The sequence below is a fragment of the Symsagittifera roscoffensis genome, chromosome 3 (assembly GCF_963678635.1).
Source record: "Symsagittifera roscoffensis chromosome 3, txSymRosc1.1, whole genome shotgun sequence".
Classification (NCBI taxonomy): Eukaryota; Metazoa; Xenacoelomorpha; order Acoela; family Convolutidae; genus Symsagittifera; species Symsagittifera roscoffensis.
The window spans coordinates 73,167,054-73,188,358 of record NC_087064.1 but is presented as its reverse complement, the minus strand read 5'-3'; the positions used below and the strand labels follow the sequence as shown (position 1 = coordinate 73,188,358).

Genomic DNA, 21,305 nt, shown 5'->3' with positions numbered 1-21,305 from the left:
TCGACTGTGTATATTCGGCGTAATTTTTGATTAACTAAGAAAAACCAAAATGACCCATTTTTGGGGTAAAATTTTTGGCCCAAATTCCGCAAAACAAAATGCACCATATTAATTCTGCCATAGGAAATTAAGCCATGAAAGTTAATTGAACTCCAGTCAAAGTCTGAATATCTCCAAATTGGGTAATTTTGCGATACTCGCGAGGTGGATCAGGGATCAGCTAGGCAGTTATTTAACATAGTTGAATTTTTTTGTTTGAAAGCAAAACTGTTTGGGTAACTTGCGATATAGGTGCAGTGGCTCAAAGTAGCTATATGTGTCGTATAATCTAGAATAATGCGACAATATTAAAGGAAAAATAAGTTTAGAAAAAATCTAAAGATCAGAAACAATTTCTGGACGTCTCGTAAAAATTGCGGATTCTTCCTACGGTAAATACTCAGTTCGAAACTTTTGTTCAAAAAAGAAGTTTTTTTGCGATATTCGCGGAGAGAACTTTAAAAACAGACAGAAAAAAAATAAAAATCAAAAATGAATGACTAAAAGAGCGATTTTCGTGCTGTTCGCTAATTAAAAACAAAATGAATTTACGAGATGCAAGTATAATAAAAAATATGTTTGAGTACTTTGCAATCTCCGCGGAGTAGCTCAAACATGGACAATGTTTTTGTAAGTTCAACATTTATTGGTTCAAAATCTAATGTTTTCACAAAAAACTGCACCTGGTAGATTTTTTTTTTATCAATCTAATGTTTTGTGAAAAAAGAAAATTTCCCTTTTTAGTAAAAATACGCGTCATAGCTAATACTCTGTGATATTCGCGGAATTTATTTAGAAATGAAATAAAATTTCGTCAATTTTTTTTCTGCAATGACGCGTATTTTTACTAAAAAGGGAAATTTTCTTTTTTCACAAAACATTAGATTGATAAAGAAATAATCTACCAGGTGCAGCTTTTTCTGAAAACATTAGATTTTGAACCAATAAATGTTGAACTTACAAAAACATTGTCCGAAAGGGATTCGATCAAAACATGTCTCACCTTACCAGACTAACAAGTAGAAAATCAAGGAAATATTATTTCATCTCTTCCAAAAAAAATCTGGTAAAATAATGGAATTCAAAAAATGGCCAGCAAATCACGGAAAGAGTATGCAAACTGCATTCGCTTGGGAAGTGACAATCAATACAAAACTTAGTCAAGAACCAAAACAATTTTTCCTAAACCCAATCCTTCAATCTAAGCCAAAAGAAAATCTGAAAAAATCAATTCTTTGCTAATATAGGACACCACTTGACTGCAAAAAAAACATGTCGTAATTTTCATGCAGAACACAGTAGTCATTTTCCGGGTCAAATAAAACTTTGTATTATAATAACAAATAGAAATGGCTACAAGGATAGTTGGTTACTGTGCGTGAAAGTAGCACAGAATATTCCGATCGAAGTCTTGAAAAATTACAACAAAATTTGTTTTTTCAATTTATCGGACTTTTTTTCGGCGTGGTGTGATAAAATGGGCCGAACAAAAAACTGAAGATTAGGTATATTCCACTACCAAATTAATAAAAGCTACAGGAACAAAAGTTTTTGGTGATAACTTATAAGATAAAGGAAAAAAATCAAAAAATTGTTTTTGAGAACTTTTTCAAATTTTTGCGTTTTTTTTTCGAGTTTTTGAAAGTTTTGTTTTAAATTAAGCTTAAATAAGCTATTGCAATTGATAACCACCGTACTAATTAGCTCGAAATTGGACCAAAAGTCAGAACTTTCAAAATGGTTTTTCTCGAGATTGTGAAAGATTTTTTTGAAATTTTGTACTGTAGTTCAAATCACAAACTGATGTTTCACTCAACCCTGTCCAATTATTATTCGTGGTAGCTGATTCTGCTTGGAGAAAAACTAAATTCACCTGAATACAAAGTTCATCCTCATTTTCAATGGTCGGAACAATAGTTGCGCATTCACATGGATGAAATTTTAGATTTTAACGTTTATATTGTTTTTTTTTGTCAGAAAAAGATTATTTTTTTGAGGATTTTTGAGCCAATTACGCAATGCACTATCAATAGCACAACTAATTGAAACCTATTTCGGTTGACTGCATGATTGAGTTGTAGTTTAGGCACAGGTATAAAACTTGCCTACAAAAGTTTTAAGAATAGCGTTAACATTATTTTGAGAAAACGATGATATCAATCTGGAAAATATTTTAAGACACATGGAAGATACGCTCTCTAAAAAATTTGGACAATTACGAGTTTTTCGAAGTCTTATTCAAGTGTTCACATAAAAATTGGAAGCCTGAATGCCTATGAAATTCAGCTAGGAGTCAGATGTTAAGATTTTGGATTGAGCATCTTTGAGCGAATGATAATCAACTTAATACTTTTCAATCGAATTTTATGCAACTGGATACATCACAAAAAAAAAGTTCAACAAAATTATGGATCTTTTTTTTCCAAAAATTGGGTTGTACGATTTGCAATTTTACTAGCTTTTTGTAGAAGAACTTTTGTAGCACCTAAGAGGTATGAAATGGTACTGCTTAATTAAGGAATCACTTGACCAGGACTATCTGGCCTTCTGATGTCCTTGCATATCAGAATTGCTTAAATCGAAAATAGTCTTGAATAATCTCCGATATGGAAACAATTTACTATTTTTATTAGTAATATGTAAACTGAACTTCAAAGACTTGAAGCATTTTAAACTAGTCTCAGCTAAAAAACACGAAACGAGTGCTCCGGGTCATCCACAGTTGTGGGTTATGAAAAGAAAAGAAAACGCTCGCACAACACACATCACCCGTGTTTTTATATGATAATTCTAATCATGCAAAATTCTAATCATGTTGTTAAATGAGGAACAAGTTCTAAATATATCACAATATGTAGTTTTCTGTTTTGCTCGTTTTTCTTCTAATTTTTTTCGTGAACTTCACAATCATTCATCACAGTTTTTTTTCGTTTTTGCTAAGATTGTTGATAGTCGAGTTTTTTAAAATAGTTTCGTAAAGGGTCAAGTGTGACGAAGTGGTCGCTATCGGGATTCTCAAAAATTCAAATAAGTAGTCTCAGTGTCAAGAAAAATTGGGCTGCATTTTTTGTTTGTTTTTCAAACTAATTTAGACGAATTTTGTTTTATTACATGAAGGATCCAGATTTTAAAAATCAGTTTCTTTGTTTCAATTTACCCATGAACATGCGAACCTGCACAAGGCTACAGATTGAACAACTTTTTGGGTGAAAAAAAATAATTGGGCTGCAAACTGGGCTGCGTATTTTTGCCATCAATTTTTAGTTAATTTCGCACGGTGTTCATTTGATTTGGCTCGAATTCTGATGTCATTAATGATAACGAGAAGTATTATCTAAGGTCATTAAAACTAATTTATTCTGCACGAGCTCCGAATTGGAAGCCATGACGATTTCCAGTTGAAAGTCACAACGCGGGAGTGAACAAATTAATTTTATTTATTTATAACTCGCGTTGAAGCAGCAGTTAAGTAAAACTCACAAAACCCAAGAAACAAGACATCGTCCAGCTGAACCCCAGCCTGATCCTGTGTCACTGCTGCTGGCTAATTTATTCGTCTAAAATCCTTTCCCATAAAGTCATCGGGGAAGTGGAAGTTATCAGTGGGAGAGTTTGGGTTCTTATTGAATCCGAAAAGAGTGTCGGTGTTGTAGATTCAGGGGTTGACAGGGTTCGTTGACATTTTATACGAAGGCGACAAAAAACCAACAAAGATTCAACTGTAACTCGTAACTCGTCTGTCATTACTCAGAACAGATTTTGGCTCTTATTCTATTTCATAAATTGTGCCTCTGTTTTAATTGTGAAATAGACTTTTGGACTTCCCATGTACTCCCCCAAAGAAGAACGATCATATTTGTTTTTTATAACACTATGCAGTCATTTGGTGCCCGATAGAAAATATGCCTCTATCAACGGGAGGGGAATGGGGGGGGGGGGGGTTTCACACAAATTCAGTCTCATGAAAAATCTAGCAAATTGAAGCCTTTATAATATTCAGAAAAAAAATCTATAAAAAAATAACTGATTAAATTTGAGTTGAATAGAAGAGTCAAAAATTTGTTCCGGTTTGCCCTCAATTAACTAACCATAAGAAGCATGTTCGAGTGAATCGTTCGTTTGCACCAAGTACAACTGAGATGGTGTTGACATGGTGATGACTTTCTCGTGAACAAATCAATGTTGCTGATGAACTAACTATATGGACTAATGATATTTGCACCACGCTACAAAGCACATGCGGTGAGTCAAAACACTATGTAATTTAAGGAAGTAATTTTCTTCACAAGTTTTTGGACTCCGAATTAGGGCGGATTTTTTTTTTTGGGGGGGGGGGGGAGTCAAGGGGGGAGGGGGTGAGGATTGGGGGAAGAAGGCGGACGTCCCTTCTCAGGGAATCGATCCCTACACCACTCAAAAGGTCCACCCATTGGTATTATTTTACGACATCCATTTTCGGTCGACCAACCGGCCCTTTTCCAGTTCCCCCCCTTCAAATTCAATTTTGAAAAGTCTATTTAACGTCGTCATAATGCAATGAAATTTGGCGTGGTGAACAAATCGACAATTCTGAACAGATTTGTTCTTCATACTTTACAGCGTAACATCACGCATTTAGCCGTAATAACACGTAAAACAAACATAAAACTCGGTATTTTGAAAGGGGGGCGGGAAACTGGAAAAGAGCCGACCGACCCTCAAGTCTCGGTCGCCTATGTATACTAACTTTGAGAGGGAGCGCGCGCCAAAAAAACGCATTGTTCGCTAAAAACTTCCCAAAAAAATTTTTTGCTTTGTGCAGCTAATGGCTTGAAACGGCTTTGTTCCCCTCTTTTTAAAAAAAATTTGCCAGCTGTGTTCAGGAGAGCTCAAAAAATTCACCCCTCGCAATCACAATATTCTAAATTAAATTTTTTTCTATTGTTTTGGTTTTCCTTCAGCCACTTCTTTTTTTCATCTTTTGCTACAAATGGCTACTGTTAACAAGGATGGTCGGTTCATGTGCAATGAGCACAGAATGTTCCGACCATAGTCTTTAAAAAAACTAAAGACAAAACTTTTTTCAAGTTAGTTTTTCTGAGTGGGGTGATAAAAAAGTCACTATAGTTTGAGAGTATTGACCATCATAGTAATACAGACAAATAGGACGCAAACATTTTTTTAAGAAAATTGGCTAGAAAAACAAAAATAAAAAAACAAAAAGATATTAAAAAAAAATTTTCAAACTTTTTTGCAGAAAATTTTCCGAAAATTTTAAGGTCTTAATATTCAAATTGCTCCTAATTAAACTCTTGTAAATCTTCTCGCTTGCAAATTCTAAACAATGGGAAAATATTATCAAATTTCTTTAGGATTGTTCAAATCGCGGTTAAAAGGGCTTTAAAATGATATATCACTCAACTCAGTGCAATGATTATTTGTGGTAGCCGATTTTGCGTGAGAAAAAAAACTAAAACACACCCGAATACAAAGTGCCTCCCTAATTTCAATCGTTGGAACAATAACAGCCAAATTAATTAGACATCAGCGATTGAAAACAAATTTGAATCATTATTCTTAAATATGCTATAAGGCTCTTTTCCACTTTCCCATCAGATTTGTTTCAAGCTTGAAAAACTATTTAAACGTTCAATTACGTTTAAGTAGTAAATTAAAAAAAAAACATTTTCGCGCATTTTTAGTGCATGTTCAAGGTTTAAAACCTAAATAAAACATACATATTGATCAAAAATCAAAAAAGTGTTATTTATAAAGGTAGGGAGGAAGGGAGTGGGGGTCCCTCATAAAGGATCTGATCCGTACGTCACTCCAATAGTCTACGACATTCATTGTCGGCCGAACCAAACTGAAATATTGGTGGCCAATTTCGGCTCTTTTCCAGTTTACCACCCCCCTTGTTAAATTACAAAACAAAGATGTTCAATGATTGTTCACGCGGCAATTTGCATGTTAGAAATGTTCTAGAAATGTGGGCTCTTTTCCAGTTCCCCCCCCTTTCAAAATCAATTTTGAAAAGCTTATATAACATTGTCATATTGCAATGAAATTTGGCGTGGTGAACAAATCGACGATTGTGAACAAATTTGTTCTTCATACTGTACAGCGTAACATCACGCATTTAGCTGTAATAACACATAAAACAAACATAAAACTCGGTATTTTGAAAGGGGGGGAAACTGGAAAAGAGCCGAAATGTGTTCACCTGTTCATGCTGACACGTTTTATTGCAGTTTCTAAAATGAAAAGTCTTTTTAAATAGACTTTCATATAATGACTTTTAGAAAGAATCAAAGGTGGGGGGGAACTGGAAAAGAGCCTCAATTTCTACTTATTTTTAGAGGACGCACGGTCCAAAAAACAACACACTTTTGGTCAAAAACCTTCCGACAAAGTGTAGTTTTGTGCGGTTTTGAGCGGCTAACGCCCAGAAATGGCTTGGTTCCCCTGTGCTATCAAAATTTGAACATCGTTTTACCGTTGTCATAATCAACTGAAAAATGGCATACTCTGCATAATCTACATTGTGTTATAACACATTTAGCCCTAATTGCACGTACAACAACAAAAAAATTGAAAATTCGAAGTAGGGGAGGGGGTTGAAAAAAAACTTTTTAAGGGAATAGGGAACGGTAATTGCAGTAAAAGCTAAGAAGCTCTAAGTATCAGTTCAAAGTCCCTACTTCCCCCAATTCATGTGTCTAATAAGTATATTTGGCTCTTTCTACTTTTCCCCCCACCTGCAAATTTTTACATGTAAATTTGTTGACCACATTGTCCGATTGTTATGAAAATTTACATGCAGACTAATAAGGCCTCGACAAACAAGTTTGATCATCATACTCAACCTCGTAAAACCATTCGTTACACTAATTAGTTGAAGCTGGTGTGAGGTGGGGGGAAACGGAAAAAGAGCCGTTAATTTTGGGAAAAAACATTAATTTTTTAATAGAATTTTTTCACGATTTTTTTTCCACGCACGACAGCGCTGATTTGAATTATCCGGACTAAAAGAACAAAACTTGAATTTTCAAACGCGGTTTTTTTTTCAAATTGGATTAAAAAAAGACAAAAAGTCAACAGAACAAAAAATTTTTAGAATTTCACCAGAATTAATATGGGGCCTTTTTTTTCCAAAATTCTCAACCAAAACTTTACCCCAAAAATTGGTCGTTTTGGCTTTTTTCAATTAGTCAAAAACCACGCTGAAACTGCTTTGTTAATTGATGAAAAAATTATATCACAAGAAGCTTCTTATGCAGCTCAACAAAGTTTAAGAAGGGTTAAATCTCCAAAAACCAGTATAAGAGAAAAAATTTTCACTTGATAGTCAGTAAATGTGATTTTCACTATATAAAACGCAGATTCTCTGTTTAAAAATAAATTTTAAACAATTTGTCCAAATTTTTTGGAGATTTAACCCTTCTTAAACTTTGTTGAGCTGCGTAAGAGGCTTCTTGTGATATAATTTTCCCATCAATTAACAAAGTAGTCTCAGTGTAGTTTTGGATTAATTGAAAAAAGCTAAAATGACCCATTTTAAAGGTGAAATTTTGGCTGAGAATTTTGGAGGAAAAATGGCCCAATATTATTTCTGGTGAAATTCTAAACAAATTTTGTTCTCTTCACTTTTTGTCTATTTTTAATCCAATTTGAGAAAAACGCGTTTGAAAATTTAAGTTTTGTTCGTTTTGTCCGGATAATTTAAATCAGCACTGTAGCTGACGAACAAATTAGATGATGTGAACTCTCCCCTCCCCCAATCGATTTCACTTGCTTGTTTTGCTTTTTCACAAATTGAACGATGCGAATTCACAACCAATCAGAATGCAGTATTTTTCGAGAGGAAGAAAATTAATTAATTTGTCTAAATCTATGCTCACTTATACTTTGCTGACTTAAATTATCTGGACAAAACGCATTGAACCTGGAATATAAAACACGTTTTATCAAATTGGGTTGATTTTAGTTTAAGAGTGATGAAGAAGAAGCATGCTTAGAGCTATAGCTGAATTAATATACAATGGGCAGTTTGTTTGGCAAAGTTTGGGCCCAAAGGTTTACCCCAAAATTGGATCTTTTTTGGTTTTTAGTCAGTCAAAAAATACACCAGGACTATCGAGTCAATCACCAACATAAATCTATCAAAGTGAACATCTTACATAGTCCAGCAAATTTTAATGAGGGTATACTTTCCAAAAATTGGGCAAATTGTTTAAAAATTGTTTTTAAATATAAATGGATGTTTTATTAAGCAAAAACCCCTTCTAAAATTTTGTTGGGCTACGTAAGAGGCGCTCACTTTGATATAATTATGTTAGTGACTGATTTGGTAGTTCTGGTGTAATTTTGAATGACTGAAAACATTTTAAAAACTATTCATTTTCGGAGTAAAATTTTAGGCCCGAATTTGCCACACAAGTTGCACTATAAATTTTCTGGGCTCTTTCCTTCCCCCCCCCCCACCTCACACGAGCTTCAATATATTATTGTAACGAGAGGTTTTACGAGATTGATTATGAAGACCAAATATGTTTGTCGTGCCCTTATTAGCCTGTATGTAAATTTTTATAATAATCGGACAATGTAGTCAACAAATTTACATGTAAAAATTTGCAGGTTGGGGGAAAAGGAAAAAGAGCCATTTTCTGTTTAAATTTTAAGAAAGTTTGTCTTCCTTACTTTTAACCTAAAGCCAACCCAATTTGCGAAACTGGCTCTTTTTCCTTTTCCCCCCCACCTGCAATTTTTTTTAAGTAAAGTTACTGTTCACCTTGTCCAATTGTCATGAAAATTTACATGCAGACTAATTAGGCCATGGCAAACATATTTGTTCTTCATAATTAACCTTGTAAAACCACTCGTTAGACCTAAAAATTGATGGTCGTGTGAGGTGGGGGGGAAAAGGAAAAAGAGCCGCGAAACTATATCAAGCCATATCTAGCTTATCATCTTTTATTGAAAACAAGTTTTGGCTTTTTTCGACTCCAACTTCCCAGCTTTCAGTTTCATTAAAAAAAAATAGTTTATTGTCATAATGCAATGAAAATGGGCATGGTGCTAGAAAAAAGTGTTAAAACTAAAGTGTTAGAAGAGCTAAAAAAGAATCGATTTGGCCTAACTAAAAAAGACTGAACTTTTGAATAATATGCCTGTCACACAGGAGACACAAAAGTCGACCCCATCCTATATAGCTGAACAGTTTGTATGACTATTGTTCTTCTCGTAAGGACTCAAACCCTCGTTAGAATGTTCTTTTTTTCAGGACTCAAATTGATCGAACTGCTTTCCTGTTCTGCATTGCGCGGCGTTATGGAAGATACCTTCCCGAACACTTCATCCAGCGAAGAGATCAGTCACGTTAGCTTCGACGCCAAATCATTCGCAGTGCGCATCAAGGAGAACCAGCTTACTCTCAGCAGGTACATGTTCTGGCTATCAATAACCCCTCTCCGAATTCGACACATTGTTAACCAGATAATTTAAGGGTAACCCCGTTGAATTTTATTATAACTTGTTTCAAAAATTAATTCAGGGTATTAACAATTTTAGGATATTAATCTTTGGTCGCTGCACTCCTTTTCAAATTTTTGTTGAAGGCTTTTGCTTTTAATAAGTGGAGTGGATTTTTCTTTAAAAAATGAAAAAAAATAGTAGTTACCAAGATCACTAAAAACTACTAAAAAACTAGACCAGACCCTAGGCAGTTTTTAATAATGTTTCCTAGTCGGATTCTGGAAAAAGTTTTTGAATGTTAATTTCATTGCTAATAAAACTGCCCCATAAGAAAATCTTTGGGCAAATTCAGCTTAAACCTCGGCAATCCCATATAGCCCAACTCGCAGATGCCTGAAATCAGGCCAGATGATAGTCTGGTGCTCTCTCAGGTGTGCTTTTGTAAAATATGTTCTTATTTTTAAATTAGTTTGTGTGATAAGCTCAGTTGGAAACAATTTATGATTATCAGCGTAGTATTTTCCCCTCATTCAGGGCTCGCGAGGACTACAAGCACGAGAGGAACTGTTGTGACGTCACAATCCGTCTGCCTCGAGTGCAGCAGCAGCAGGCGGGGGGATCGGGAGTCGGGGGAGGGGGCGAGTGCACTGTGAAGGCACACTCTGTGATACTTGCAGCCTACAGTAACTACTTCCATGGTGCATTCACTTGTCCACTAGTCGAGAAACAGACCAAGGTTGTTAAAAGTTTCATGCATCATCGAGGATTTTTTAAAAGTGCGCTTGCTTAATGCTAGCTCAATGAAATGGAAATTATGAATTTGATTGAAAGAACAATTTAAAGATTTTTATTGATGAAAATAATTACATATTAAAAGTCAAACTGAGGAGAAAGCATCGGTCTCAGTGATGGACTTTCCCAATTTTCCACTCAACTGTTATAAATCATAGCCTCATTTGATTCAATTTACGCAATTAAAACTTAATATAAATAACTATTAACTTAAATCATCTATTCTAGTTCTTCACCTTTAGGTGGTCACTCTCTCTCACCAATGGAACGAGGCAGACCTCCTCACCATCCTCGACATGATCTACGGGGGATCCTTCGAACTGAACCAGGACAACGTGTTTGACGTACTCTATCTCGCCGACTACCTCTTAGTCGAACACGTGACCGCAATATGTCTGGAGTACATCAAATCACACTTGACAATTGAACAGGCCTTGGAACTCTGGAAGGTCGCGAAGAGATCAGCAAACGCTCCTCTGATCAAAATAGCAAAGGAGTTTTCGTTGCGAAAGTTCTCAAAACTGGTTAAGAACAGAAACTCAGGACTCTATGACCTGAATAGCAAACAGCTGCTCAGCATTATTCGCCAAGATGACCTCAAGATTAGAAATGAGAGAACAATTCTAGACTGTGTTTATGACTGGGCGGTCAGTGGACAGACGAGAGAGAGCGGATCCCGCTTCGAAGACCCCAATTTCTGCAAACTCGTCTGGCAAGGGGTCCGTCTCGGTCGATTAACTCGCAATCCAACTTGCAATTGCTGCAGTTTCGCCACAAACCGGGTGGCGGATTCGTGTAAATGTTTCGACATCGGAAAAGTATGTCCCCTGCACGAACCGTCCTTTGAAGATTACCCAATGTTGAATACACATGTTCAGTCGTGCAGCGATTGTAAGAACTCATTGGAACGACTCAGCAATCAGCAGACTTTCCAAGAATTCCCGACAAATGCTTGGAAACAAGACCCAGTGAGCAGTATGTGGTACAAGCCGAGAACCAGTTATGAGACTGTCGTTGCGGTCGGTGGGTGGAACGATAATTCTCCCACGGCAACTATGCAAATCTACAACCCGCAGGCGAACTCGTGGATCAAGATTGCCGGCGACGAACGATCGGCTCGGGCGTATCACGGACTAGTAGAACTTAATGGTCTTCTTTATTGTGTCGGAGGTTTTAATGGCACTGAAAGATTGAATACATTACTATGTCTGGACAATAAGACACTGCAATGGATTGAGAAAAGTCCGATGCATGAGAAGAGGTGTTATGTTAGTGTCGTGTCTCTGAAAGGGTTCATTTACGCCATAGGAGGCCATGACGGGACCACGAGACTAAAAACAGTGGAAAGGTTTATTTCGGGGCTACAAAATCTACCAGCGGCCTCAGCAATTATGGCTACATTTACAAATAATTGGCCACGCGCACCTCGATGAAATCATCAACTAATTAAATTTGATCACCGTTTTTAAGGAGTTGATAAATGTAGTTCAAACTCTTACATAGGTCGTAATGATTGTTTTCGTTTTTCTTTCAAAAAAAAACTTGAAACTTCTTCAGGCTCAAATTTACTTTTTCGCGGTTTGATTTCTGATTTTTTTTTTGAAGCTCACAGTATTTCCTTTGCTAAAAAGGAAGGCAAACTCCACTGTAAAAAGTGTAAAGGTCACAAAAAACGTGATCGACTTCTAGGCTCGAAAGTGAATTTCGAGATTTCCCAGCGGAATAAAAAATTTGTCTATTGATCCATTTGTCTCAAAGTGGGTCATTTTATCGAAAAAAGAGGTAAAAATAAGTTGCTGTAGAAGTTGCAAGAGCTTCAAGGGCATCTGTTTTTTTTCTTTGAAGTTCGAAAGTTGAAAAAACAGTCAGTTTTAATTTCAGTGTTTTTACACGTTTTTTTTTGTTCATTGCCTCCATTCCAACTGTCTGTTTGCTATGTTTTAATTTTTGCTGTATTTTTGACTAATTTGTGAAGCGCTCACGTAGAAAAATTGCCAGCGCCTGTAATACAAAACGAGAATAAAGCACAGTTTTTGTTCTGCCCAAAAATACACTTGATCAAAAAATCTGTTGAAGCTCGTTAACAAAAATGCAATAATGCAGAGATTAATTTTGTGAAAAATTTGCGGTACCAGAAAAAAAGTTCATTGCTTCCAAAACATTTTTGAATTTCTGAGAATTTTGGAATACTTAAATGACATATTTTTGAGATAGATTTAAGAAGTATAGAGTGTAGCCCCACTGAAAAGATATGAGGCCTGTTCGAACCAGTGGACTAGGATGCCGAGCATGAGTTTGGTGAGGAGCGACGCCTGTGCGACCACCAAGGACGGCAGAATATACGTGATCGGAGGATTCGACGGGGACAGTGTGCACAATGCAGTCGAAGTGTTCGACCCCGATGACCAGACATGGACATTCGCCGCATCTCTCTCATCCCCAAGGTCAACCAACACCACTTACACATAATAGTCACACAAGCACACACACACAACGCCCAAAAGCACAAATAGATGCTCTTTTTTTCAATTTCTTTTGTTTTCAATCAAATGTTGATGAGCTAATTTTACCGGTGCTAAATCCGGAAGAAATTAGAACATTAATCAGTTCAGTATATTATAAAAAATGGTTTGAGGGAGCAATTCATGAGCTAATGACGTCACTGCGTCTTTTAACATTCGCACATTTTGTAATAAAATAGGAACCGCCAGTTAACGTTGCTCCTCCTTATTTGAACACTGGATTAACATTTTCAGCTTTTTTCAAACCCAATTTTTTCTAGATCTGGCGTACGTGCTATTAGCTGCAAAGGAAAACTGTGTGTCATCGGGGGTTTTAATGGAGAGAGAAGACTGAAAACGATCGAGATTCTGGACGAACAAAAATGCGTGTGGGAACTACAAGATGGTTGCATGTCCGTCGCCAGGAGCAACTTCGGAATCGAAGTGTTCGGAAAGTACGTTGCCGTGTTCGGAGGTTACGACGACGAGCGACGTCAGACAACTGCGGCGTGTGAGGTGTTCTGCTTTGCCGAAGGAGCGTGGTTCCCGATTGCGCCGATGCCGATCACGGCTGGCTGCAGTGCATTAGCAGTTGTCACGATCAAAAAGATGAATGCTCATTTCGATTTCGTACCAAGAAGCTCGGCAGAATCTGAAAAATCGAGGTAGTAAAGAAGTGTTGAGTTAACAATGTTAGGAAACTACGTTTGAGTAGATTTGCCCGGGGAATGAATTAATAGCTGGATAAATAGATCTTTTTGCAAACAAAACTGTAATATCTAAGAGCTATATCATCTTCACAATCTTTTCACTCAAAGGCGGAGCAGCTCTTCAAATTATTTTGTTATAGGAAAAAGGTATCTAGAAAGCAGTTATAAAGTCTTAGTTATAAAGTTTTTCATAAAGTTCTAAGTGTTTTAATGAGATTTCAGAAATTCTACATCGCAATGGTATATCACTGTCTATCATTGGCTCTTTTCGAGTCCCCCTCTGATTTGAATTTTGTATTTCCGAAGTATTTCAAATGACATTTAAGAGTCATGAACGTAGTGAGTACTTTATATAGGCCTTGGTAATTTTTGATAGTTTTTTTCTTCAGGAAATAGTCTTCACATTTTTGCGGTTTGACTTTTGATTTCTTCTTGAGTTCACTTCATTTCCTTTGTTAAAAAGAAGGCAAACTCCACTATCGAACAACGAAAGTGGAAAGGTCACGAAAAAAGACGTTTTTAGATTTCCAATAGGAATAAAATTTTTACTTAATGATCCAGTTTCCTAAACTTGATTTAATTTGTTCGAAAACGTGTCATCTTAAATTGTTCTTGAATTTCAAAGAGCTTCAGTTCCATGTAAATTTTTCTGTTAATTGTAAATCGATACAACAGTTCATAAAAACAAGTTTCCGTATGACTCATTTTGCAACAATCCTTTTTTGCTATTAATTGAGGGGAATTGGAAATAAGAAAAAAAATCTATCATTTCAGATAATTTTTTTTTAAGTTTGAAAATCAAACGAAAGTCTAGGTTGCCTTTTTTGTTGTTCTGACCAATGAAAGAGTTGAGGAAATTTGGATTTGGGTGTTTTTTTCTTCTTTTTTACTTTCCATGCAAAAATCAAGAACCTCAATCAATCTTCAGAAAATGATTGAAAAAAAGATCCGACGTGATTTGATTCGTATTCAATTTTGATTTTAATTTTCATTCTTCTTATCGGAAATATAATTCACTCAATAATTCAGATTAACCAAAATGGGATTTTTTGTCTCAGTATGGCCATTCTCAATTTCATCTTGAAATTTAAACAGCTTTAGGACTATGTATCTTGTTTTTTTTGAGGTTCGGTAATTGTTATTTTATCAGAAAACAAGTTTTTATGTTTTGTTTCTTCGCAGTCATTGAATGTTCTCCAGCTGTCTGTTGGCTATGATCACCCTTGCGATTAACAAGGGTCTTTCAATTAAATTTTTTTTGGAGTTGAGTATATGAAGTTTTTTCAAAAAACAAGAAATTATTTTTTTTGCTGTTTCTTTGCTATCATTTCAATCGGGTACTGGAGCTTTTTCCCTAAATTAACTTTGCTTTCAGGACATATCTCCTGAAATAAAATGTGCGTGACACGACTCATCTTTGTAAAAAACTTCACTTCCACAGACTTGTTTGACACATATTATCATTTTAAATGTTGTCCGATTCGTAATTTGCTTTTACGTTGATAGTTTTACCAACTAACTCGATATGTTAATGTTTTTTGCTATTTCTGTATCTTTTTTGGCAAGTAAATAGATTTTGGCTAATACTGAAGCGGTTTTCTGGCCTCAAACTGCCTGGTTTGATGAGCAAAAAAATGCTGCGTGCGTGTTTGAGGGGGAGGGGAAAAATTTTGAAGTGTTTTTGAAATCTTTTCGGCTTAAAGGATTCCTGCTCTGGTATTTTCGGCTTTGCTATCGCTTGATTAATTTTCATCCGTTTCTTTTTTTTCACATTCCATTTTTTTGAGATAATTTTTCATTTATTTGCATAGATCTTAATTTTTCGATATTTTTAAAAAAAATGTACTATCAGTTTTCTTGTATTGTATCGCAAGTGGTACTCGTGTCTCTTTGCCTCTGTATTATAATTATTACTGGCACCGTCCATTCTTTAGTTCTGTTGGTTTATAAATTAACTTAGAAACTACAGTTATTTTATTGTTATTCTACATTATTTTTCTACCGCAAAATGAAAAATGAAAGAACTTTGGATTTGGGTGTTTTTTTTTACTTTTTCGTGGCAACTTCAGGCAATTATAGTGATTTATTGATACAGAAACAGCTGAAACTTACGAAAAACATTAGTAAAATAGTGATTTTAACAGGTTTAGCTTTCAATTTTTTTTGTCAAATAGTCTTAGCGAATATAGTGAATATCTCGAGCGTTGAATCAAGCTAATAACTGGCAAAAAATGCGAACTCAACGACAATTAAAAACGCATTTAGCAGCCTTTTAATGAAATTTATGCTCAGAAAAAGGGCAAAAATTGGAGCAAAATTCAGTTTGAGGTTCAATTAAGTAAAAAAAATGGTCCGTTTTTAAGTCTCATAACAATTTAAAGCATTTCCTATAAAAAGTTTTCCAGTTATATAATACAAATTTTCATTTCATTTATCAAAACTTAGGGGGTATGACCGAAAAGACCCGCGTATTCGACGCAATTTGAAAGTCAGAATATCCACGAGATTGAAAAATAGTTGAAAACATTTTTCTTTTAAAAGCACTAAGTTTAATTGACTCTAGTTTCATTTGGATAAAAAATCATTGAGAGATCCCGGGTCGAGGTCCGCTACTAATTTTTTCGACTTTGTTGGTCCCGAAAACGTTATTTCCGCGACCGAAAACCTATAGTCTGCACAGGGTTTTAAGTCGCGGACAAACTCGGGAAATACCGTATCTCGGTCGCGATGGTCAAAAAATTAGTCGCGGCGGTCGAAAAATTAATCGCGGCGGTCGAAAAATTAATCGCGGTGGTCGAAAATTAGTCGCGGCATGGTCGAAAAATTAGTCACGGCGGTTAAAAAATTGGTCTCGGTGTTCAAAAAATTAGTCGCGGCGGTCGAAAAGTTAGTCACCGCCGCGACTAATTTTTTGACCACCACGGCCAATTTTTTGACCCTGCCGGGGCTATTTATTTTTGACCACCGCGACTAATTTTTCGACCAAGCTGCGACTAGTTTTTCGACCGTCGCGACTAATTTTTCGACCACCGCGACTAATTTTCGACTGCCGCGACTAATTTTTTGACCATGCTGCGACTTATTTTTCGACCATCGCGACTAATTTTTTGACCACCGCAACTATTTTTCGACTACCGCGACTAAAATTTGGTCGCGACCGTCTGATCACAAAACCACAACCTCGACCGACCCGGGATATTACACAAAAAGCATGCATGACAACGTTTAACAGACAGTCGAAACGCAAAGTGAACACATCGACTCGAAAGAACTTCAACTAAACATTTTTCCGAAATGGACTATCTCAATTGGTTGGTTGTGTACAGGAAAGTAATTGATTGAAAAAAAACCCACAAAAAACAACAAAAACTGGTGATATATTACAATAGGTTTTAGGTTCAAATTGAATAGCTCGATCGCTTTTTGTTATACTTCGCACATCATTTATAATTATTTCAAAAGCCAAGTTTTTTTTCAAAAAGAAGTGTAAAACTTAAAAGTAAATAGTAGCATTTCATCTGGCAGAATATAGTATTTACAAAAACTGCAATATAAATTTTAGTAGTAGTAGTATAATTGACTGAAAATGAAATGACTATATTAAGCATCATAGTTCTCAAATTTAATACATGCACTACACTCAAAATTACCACCTATTGTAACATATCAAGGCCCCGCCCCCTACGCAGTATGTATAACACAAAAAGATTTTTTCGATTCTGGTAACTCATTAATAACAGCAAATTGCAAGCAGCTTACGCTTTAATAGCATTAAATATATCGCTGGTTAATGATACCAAATTGACAACTTTCAAACCCCCATAATTTTTTGAAAAATGACCATTAGTAAAAAATCAGTTTGATTTTGAGCTCAAGACAGCAGTAACATTCAGATGATATCAAAACCTTCCGTCAAAATTAGTTAGCTGAAAAGTCGAAGATTGTGCGGAGAAACACCTCCCCCCTAAACCCCCCCCCCCCCCCCCCTCCAGAGCACAAATATTCTTCACAAGTCGGAACTATTAAATGCCGTAAGTCGGAACAATTAAATGACGGGGTGGAAGATGTTAATTTTGTCTATTTTGATCCAAAAAGACGCCTCTGAAACATTTATGTTCACAGTTTCGAAATGGACTTAATTTTTGCAGAACTAAATCATTGATCAACAAGTTTATTGCAAGCATTGATTCATCGTACTCTAGGTCCTATTTGTCAGACTTGAGTCTCAGATATTTACAAACATTCAAGTGGGTTTCTGATTTATCCATAACTTCAAAAATATGCTATTGCGTTTCTAAATCTGAACTTCGACGATAACTATTTTCTTGCAACACATCAATCATTGACCTTCAAGTTTGTTAACGAGTAGCCGAATCGGAAAAAATCCAATCTACACTCCTAACTATCTTCTAAGTAAGAGTCTGAATTAAAATTTGTTTCTGAAGAATCCGGTAAAACTTCTGAGAGTCAACCCAACTTGTCACGCATTTCTGCGCAACTTAATTAAAATTGCTCTTTACTTGAAATAATTGTTTCCAAAGTGCTTAACGCAGTCTAAAGGAGTACCGAAGTTTTTGCGACGAGAGCATATTGACTCGAAAAGATTTGAATTAATCATGTTTCACGAACAACGATAACGACAATGCAGAAAGTAACAGTACTCACAAGTTTTAGTTTTAGCATACTCGATACAGCTAGTTTTAAACAGTTTCCCTAGTGTCACAAAAATGCCAGGGGATAAATTGCCATTGAAGTTGACTATTCTACGCTGCTTTTTGGAGACCATTATTACCCGGGGGATGAAGCTTACATCATCCTGTTTTATGAAGATGATTATGACAAGGTTTACGTCACTCTGAAGCACACACACGTACGCATAAAATCTGTTTTCGCCTTTCAAAAACGCAATATGAGGCCACCGAGTCGATATAAAGTAAATGTTCCAGCCAAAAAAAATCTTTCAGCAAAAAAAGAACGAGCAGAGCTGCAGAGACTATCCAAAATCGACTTTTGCAAAAATAAACCCAGCATAGCACAGTTTGAGAGACAGAGAAAACTCTCCAATTCTTTTCAATCCGTATAAATCAGTTAAAATTTGTGTTTGTAGGGGGGCGTGTAGCTCCCGCGCTTATTAAAGTTTTATAAGCTGAACCATTTATTGACAATGCAATTTCGTAGAATGAGACACCTCGAGGTATATAACTCAATTTTAACTCAATATGAAACGATTTAGCCTAAGTGGCTATCCCTTCGCCAGAGAGATCTGAACTGGACATGATCTTCTCTGATGACAAGAACACTCTTCAAAATCAGTTGTCCTACTCAAACTAATTGATAGTAATTAAATTTCCAGATTTAATAGGGAAAACACCATATTCACTTCAAAGAAAGAAAGAAAGATTTGATTTATCCAACAGTGCTAACTAAATAGGCAATTTAGTTACAAAATCAACTCATAACATAATTCATTTGAAAAAGTGAAAAGTCCCAATGAAAAGGACAGACAAAACCACTCATTGTGCCCATTAGACGTCTACCCTACCTCTCGAACCCCTCAGACCTCTTCGACTAGTGATGTCCAAATCAATACGCTGACGCCCTTTTAAACTAAATCGAGCCAAAAAGTTCATTTACGTTTGGCAATTTTTTCCCAGAGGAGTGATAAAAACACTGCTCGCTGTCAAAACTCCCCGATTTTGCAACTAAATTGGACATTAATATTTAATACTTCAGAATTATGTTGAAAATCTAACACAGAAAACATTTTTTAAAAAAAAAGGAAATAAAACCAGTCACATTTCTACAGGAACCCCGATTGACAAAAAGTCTCTGCCGCTAGAAAATCTATTTTGATACTCCCCTCTATATCCCACAATCTAAAAAAATATCGGATTAGTTTCAGCTGCAAAATTTTGGAGCTTATTGAGCTATTACATTAGTGTTAGAGCGTTTCCATGTCGCTTCTTATACAAGCCGAAAGTTATTTAGGCATTATACGTCATTCATCATCTCCGCATCGTAGTTAAATTTGCTAGCGCCAAAAACATTTCGCGGATCGTACTCTGAACTCCTTAATTATAGGGACCCCCGCAATGAAAAAAAAACTCCCGGTAATAAAGTACAGCAGAGTACATCCTTTTCTTTTGCAAAGGAAAATTTCGTTCAAGCGTTTACTACAGCAGATAAAACTAAATTTACAATTGCCTGAAATTCGAGGATTGCATCACTATAAAAATAATTTTCTCCCCTTAGCTCCCGAGATTTCACGGAGCTTCAATAACACCATTTTTCATATTATATCAAAATATTTCAAAGAGACTAATGAGTTTGGAAATTTGAAGTCAGTCAAGCACCTTTTCAGTCATTGAACTTATTCACCAAGGGATGATTTCATTTTTGAAGTCCCTGAACGTCGCTTGGTCTTGCTCAGTAAAACTGTCCATACATTTCATCATTCCAGATACACTTTCCAGAGTTGTAGTATTCCCAGCAACACCCATGTCCGTCTTCACGTGACCAGGGTGCAAAAGTGCTATCAGTATCCCCTTGGAACCAAATTCAATTGATAAATTCTTGGAAACCATGTTGAGGGCTACTTTACTAGCACGGTAAGGGTAGATGCCACCCTTTGCATTGTCAGCTATTGAAGCTACTTTGGTGGAAATATTAATGATGGCCGCGCGTGAACAACTGACCGGTGTATCTTTGCAATCTTCGGCTGCCTTTTCGAGGAGCGGCATGAGAGCTTTCGCACACAGCAGGGGTCCAATGCAATTTGTATTGTAATCGTTCATCATCATTTCGGCGGTCACTGCAAAATATAAACAGTTTAAATTCCTAATTTCGATAATTAATTCATCTAGATGGCTAAAATAATTTCTGACGCTTGAAAATGATCAAAATACGAATGTCACTGATGCTCACACGTACAACTCACAAGCATCGGCCAGCTTTATTCATGTTTTAAAGCATTAAAACTGCAGACAATTTTGATCATTTTATTTCGACAATACTCTTTAATATCCACTGATTTCCGGAAAAGAAAACATTTAAACGTTTACAAGTGCTTCAATTGCACACGAAGCAATCCATTTGAAACCATTAGTCAGATTGCATGTTAGCCATGCTTAATATTCAGTTAAAACAACTGTCAGATGATTAATATTCAGTTTCTGTTTGCGACTAACCATCATTTAGAGCGGATATTCTGGTGAGCACTCCAGCATTGTTAACCAGTAAATTAAGTCCTTGGTCTTTCAAAATATCAGAAACAGATTTGGCCAATTCATCGTGATCCGCATGCTTTGATACATCGTATTTCAAAATGTGAATATTGGAATTCGTTTTCTGCAGTTCCTGGAGATCCGAAGCGGCATCTGGATTCCTGCATGTTGCAAATAAATATGTTGGCTTCAGAGGTAGAAACTGCTTCACGAATTCCAACCCGATGCCTCTATTAGCTCCCGTGATCAGCACTGATTTTGGATTCATTTTCAAGTTCAATTCTGAAACCAAGTCCACAGTGCTTCAAAATGAATTGACCAAAAACAAGTTTGCAACCAAGAGTTAAATACGCTGAAAGAAATACGACTAGTTTTTCAGGCACGAAATCTCCAATAGTTTACTAATTAAAAAAAGAGCCACCACTCATGAAAGTCAAAATGGATTTTTGTTCGAGTACCAACGAATGAAACCTAAGCAGAAGAGGGAGGAGCCTTAAAGTTTTAAATTCCCAGTATATACTTGACATCGCTTCCGATGTTTAAAAAAGTCGATCATTTTTTCACATTTTTAACTTTAGGGGGAAGGA

General features: G+C 36.0%; 3 protein-coding genes across 4 annotated transcripts in view; 2 read left to right on the top strand and 1 right to left on the bottom strand.

The window, feature by feature from the left end:
* The window catches only part of LOC134842784 (disks large homolog 4-like), a 574,432-nt gene that overhangs the window by 225,146 nt on the left and 327,981 nt on the right, over positions 1-21,305 (top strand). The gene's annotated exons all lie outside the window — the stretch shown is intronic.
* Positions 9,349-13,454, top strand: LOC134841826 (kelch-like protein 10). Its single transcript, XM_063857864.1, has 5 exons — positions 9,349-9,458; positions 10,027-10,228; positions 10,527-11,632; positions 12,534-12,728; positions 13,067-13,454. Exons 1-5 carry the CDS (start codon positions 9,349-9,351, stop codon positions 13,452-13,454), a joined length of 2,001 nt encoding a protein of 666 aa, XP_063713934.1.
* Positions 18,824-21,085, bottom strand: LOC134842243 (C-signal-like). The gene is made up of 2 exons (XM_063858502.1): positions 20,683-21,085; positions 18,824-20,306 (listed from the first exon to the last, which is right to left on the bottom strand). The coding sequence occupies exons 1-2, from the start codon at positions 20,984-20,986 to the stop codon at positions 19,870-19,872; spliced, it is 741 nt and encodes a 246-aa protein (XP_063714572.1). The 5' UTR covers positions 20,987-21,085; the 3' UTR covers positions 18,824-19,869.

Excerpts from the sequence above, each read along its gene's own strand:
- LOC134842243 (XM_063858502.1), bottom strand. The coding sequence starts at position 20,986 with ATGAATCCAAAATCAGTGCTGATCACGGGAGCTAATAGAGGCATCGGG. Across the intron at positions 20,307-20,682 it reads AATATCCGCTCTAAATGATG|TGACCGCCGAAATGATGATG; the intron begins GTTAGTCGCAAA and ends TATATTTTGCAG.
- LOC134841826 (XM_063857864.1), top strand. The coding sequence starts at position 9,349 with ATGGAAGATACCTTCCCGAACACTTCATCCAGCGAAGAGATCAGTCAC. Across the intron at positions 10,229-10,526 it reads TAGTCGAGAAACAGACCAAG|GTGGTCACTCTCTCTCACCA; the intron begins GTTGTTAAAAGT and ends CTTCACCTTTAG. Across the intron at positions 12,729-13,066 it reads GCATCTCTCTCATCCCCAAG|ATCTGGCGTACGTGCTATTA; the intron begins GTCAACCAACAC and ends AATTTTTTCTAG.